The following is a 3,538-nucleotide window of genomic DNA, read 5'->3' as shown; positions in this document are numbered from 1 at the left end:
GTTCCATTCCCACAAGGAGAAATAAAGTGCTGCTGCCAGAGATGAAAAAATATCTTTCTTCTACGAATTAGGATTTTTTTTAGGAAATACTAATTAGGATTTATGTTTATGTAGGGCAAGTAACTCATGTTGGAAACCTGCTGACGGTCCACCTGACAGGCCACCACGCACGGGAGGCAAACCTCCAGGACCGAGTCTCTCGCGACTCTCCAGCGCACGAATGTCATCATCTCCACGTTCGGCATGATTAGTACTTATCCGAATTCTGTTGTAACAACCTGTACAGCCTGTATATAAAGGGAGTACCTAGAACTCATCTAGATGAGATATAATTTGGTTTCATTCACTTTGAAAGCAAGAATAGATATAACCCACGTCAGCACACACGCATCTTATAGCATGACATCCAATGGCTATAAAAGATGAATGAGACCAAATTATATCTCATCTAGATGAGTTCTAGCAAAACTGGTATATAAACGCTTGTTGTACCTGAGACTGAATATAGTGAGAATTCTCCTGTCCAACTTGGTATCAGACGCTCTCGATCCTCTCGCTTCCGCCTTCGCCATGAGCGTCCGCCGCCCTCTCCGGCGCACCCGCTCCTTTGGGGACGCCGACGCCGTCTTCGACCTGCCCTGTGTCGCCCCCGAGCCTGCGCCTGCCCCCGCACCGCCCCTACTGCTCCGGTGCCCATCCGCGCCCCGATCCTCCGCGCGCGCGCTCCGGCGCCCCTGCGCGCCCCAGCTGCTCCCGGCCGTGCGCTCGCCCTGGCAGCGCCGGCCGCCCAGGTCCCCGTCGCTCCTCCTCCATCCATGCATCACATTAATATCTCATCCTTCATCCCCTTCAAGCTCAGCCTGGACGCCAACAATTACACGAAGTGGCGCCAGCTCTTCGCCTTTGTACTGACCAAGTACCAAGTCGAGGATCACGTCGAGGAAGCCGTTGACCCCCTGCATGCCGACGCCATCTGGAGGAACGATGACATTACCATCGTCCTCTGGATCTACGCCACGATCTCCGATGAACTCTACGACGTGGTCCAGTCACCGAACAACACCGCGTACCAGCTCTGGCGCGAGCTGGAGGTCTTCTTCCGCGACAGCGCCGCCGGCCGCGCCGTCCACATCGGGGCTGAGTTCCAGGCTACGGTACAGGGCGACCTGAGCATCGCCCAGTACTGTCGTCGCCTGAAGCAGCTCTCCGACGCCATGGCCGACGTGGGCGAGCCCGTCACCGACCGCTCCCTCACGTTGCAGCTCGTGCGGGGCCTCAGCCGCCGCTTCCACGTCATGGCGACCTTGCTCCCCATGCAGGTGCCGTTCCCCACGTTCAACCAGGCCCGCTCCCGTCTCCTGCTGGAGGAGATCTCGCTGGGTGAGCGGGAACGCACCGAGGGGGCCGCGGCTCTCTCCATCGGGCACGGCGGCGGCTCGTCGTCCGGCAACTCCGAGCGCGGTGGTGACCGCGGTGAGCGACAGCCTCCTCCGTCCCCGAGTGACAAGGGCAAAGGGCCGGCCACTCCACCCTCTGGCGACCACCAGCGTGGCGGGCGCGGCCGCGGGCGCGGTCGTGGGCATGGCTCCAACACCTCCTCGCCTGCTCCACTCGGGCGCGGCCAACAGCCGTGGCTCGGGTACTTCGCGCCGTGGGGCTCCCCGGCGCCCTCCCCGCAGCAGTGGCGGGCGCCCTGGACGCCGCCCAACTCCGCCGGGGTCCTCGGCCCACGCCCCGGAGCTCCGCACCAGGCCTACCCCGTCGGCATGCCCTCCTCGTCGTCCACGCCTCCATGGAAGCAGCAGCAGGCCCTGATGGCCCAGGCCTTCGCCAACATGAACATGCAGCAGCCTCCGGCCACCCACGAGTGGTTCATGGACACAGGAGCTACATCCCACGTCGCCGGGTCCAGTGGTAACCTCACCAAGCTTCTTCCTCCTTCTATGCATACTCCCTCTACCATTACAGTAGGCGACGGTTCTGTTATTCCCGTAGTAGCCATCGGCTCTTCTAAACTCCCTCCCTACCCCTTCCAACTTAACCACGTCTTGATTTCTCCACGCATTGTCAAAAATCTCATTTCTGTGCGTCGTTTTACTCGCGATAATTGGTGTATTCTCTCTTTTGACCCGTTCGGTTTCACTGTGAAGGACATGGCAACGGGGAGAATTCTGATGCGGTCCAGTAGCTCCGGCGACCTCTACCCGTTTTTCTGATCCAATAAAGACGGCGGCGTGGCCTTCACCATCTCCGGAGCAGGCGACTTGTGGCACTTGCGGCTAGGCCACCCCAGTTCTACCTCTGTTTCCATTTTAGCAAACAATTTCCTTGATTCCTGTAATAAGAGAAATGATTCTCGTGTGTGTGAATCTTGCAAGTTAGGCAAGCAACCTTGTTTACCATTTCCACAATCTTTTTCATATACTACTGCTCCTTTCCAATTAATCCACTGTGATCTCTGGACGTCTCCTGTTTGCAGTTTTTCTGGGTACCAATATTACCTCGTTGTATTAGATGATTTTTCCCATTATTCTTGGGTCTTTCCCTTGCGCCACAAGTCTGACACCGCTGCTGTCTTACAACGTTTCTTCTCTCACGTCCTCACACAATATCATGTTGTTATTCGGTGTTTGCAGTGCGACAATGGAGGGGAGTTCCTCTCTCACTCTCTTCGTGACTATCTCTCCCGCTCTGGCATCGTCTACCGCCTCTCTTGCCCGCACACTTCCGCGCAAAACGGGAAAGCAGAGCGCCTCCTACGCACCACCAATGACGTTCTACGAACCCTACTCATCCACGCCCAGATGCCTCCCGAATATTGGGTCGAGGCCCTCCATGCCGCCAATCATCTAATCAACCGGCGCCCCTCCTCGGCGGTACACAACCTCACTCCTTTCTACCTTCTCAACGGTAGCCACCCATCCTATGATCACATGAGGGTGTTTGGGTGTCTCTGTTTTCCCAATCTCACTCATCTTGCACCGCACAAGCTCGCTCCCCGATCCACTCCGTGTGTGTTCCTCGGGTATCCACTTGAGCATAAGGGCTACCGATGCCTCGACCTACGCACGCGTAAAGTTCACATCTCCCGGAGCGTTGTTTTTGACGAACAAACCTTCCCGTTTTCCTCGCTGAACGCACAGATGGCCACACCACCACCTCCCACACCGGATCCCCCTCTTTTTTCTGGCATCCCGATCCTACCTACCTCGTACGACAGGCCCGCGTCCTTTCCCCGCCCGGCGTTCGCTCCGCAGTCAGCGCACCTGCCCGCCTCACCCGCAGCGCCCAATCCCACCCGCCCGCCACCTCCGCGCGAGCCAACCACGCCTCCCGGCATCCCACCTGCTGACCCCACCCACGCCAGGCCGCCCACCACTCCTGCGTCCGACCGCCATGCAACACATGCATCCCCTTCCAGCCATGCAGCCAATCCCGAGCCGGCGTCCCATGCAACGTCGTCTGCCGCTCCTCGCCCGCTACCGCCCCGCGCCATTCCAGTAGCGCCACCAGACAACCACCACCGCATGCACACCCG

The 3,538-nt window shown here is 58.4% G+C and overlaps 1 protein-coding gene across 1 annotated transcript; it reads left to right on the top strand.

The window, feature by feature from the left end:
• Nucleotides 1–815: 815 nt before the first annotated feature.
• LOC123078349 (uncharacterized) lies at nt 816–2,188 on the top strand. The gene is made up of 2 exons (XM_044500829.1): nt 816–1,914; nt 2,151–2,188. Exons 1-2 carry the CDS (start codon nt 816–818, stop codon nt 2,186–2,188), a joined length of 1,137 nt encoding a protein of 378 aa, XP_044356764.1.
• The last annotated feature ends 1,350 nt before the right edge of the window (nt 2,189–3,538 follow it).

This window comes from Triticum aestivum, chromosome 1B (assembly GCF_018294505.1).
Source record: "Triticum aestivum cultivar Chinese Spring chromosome 1B, IWGSC CS RefSeq v2.1, whole genome shotgun sequence".
Classification (NCBI taxonomy): Eukaryota; Viridiplantae; Streptophyta; class Magnoliopsida; order Poales; family Poaceae; genus Triticum; species Triticum aestivum.
The sequence above is the reverse complement of the archived record's forward strand: the minus strand, read 5'-3'. Positions and strand labels throughout refer to the sequence as shown.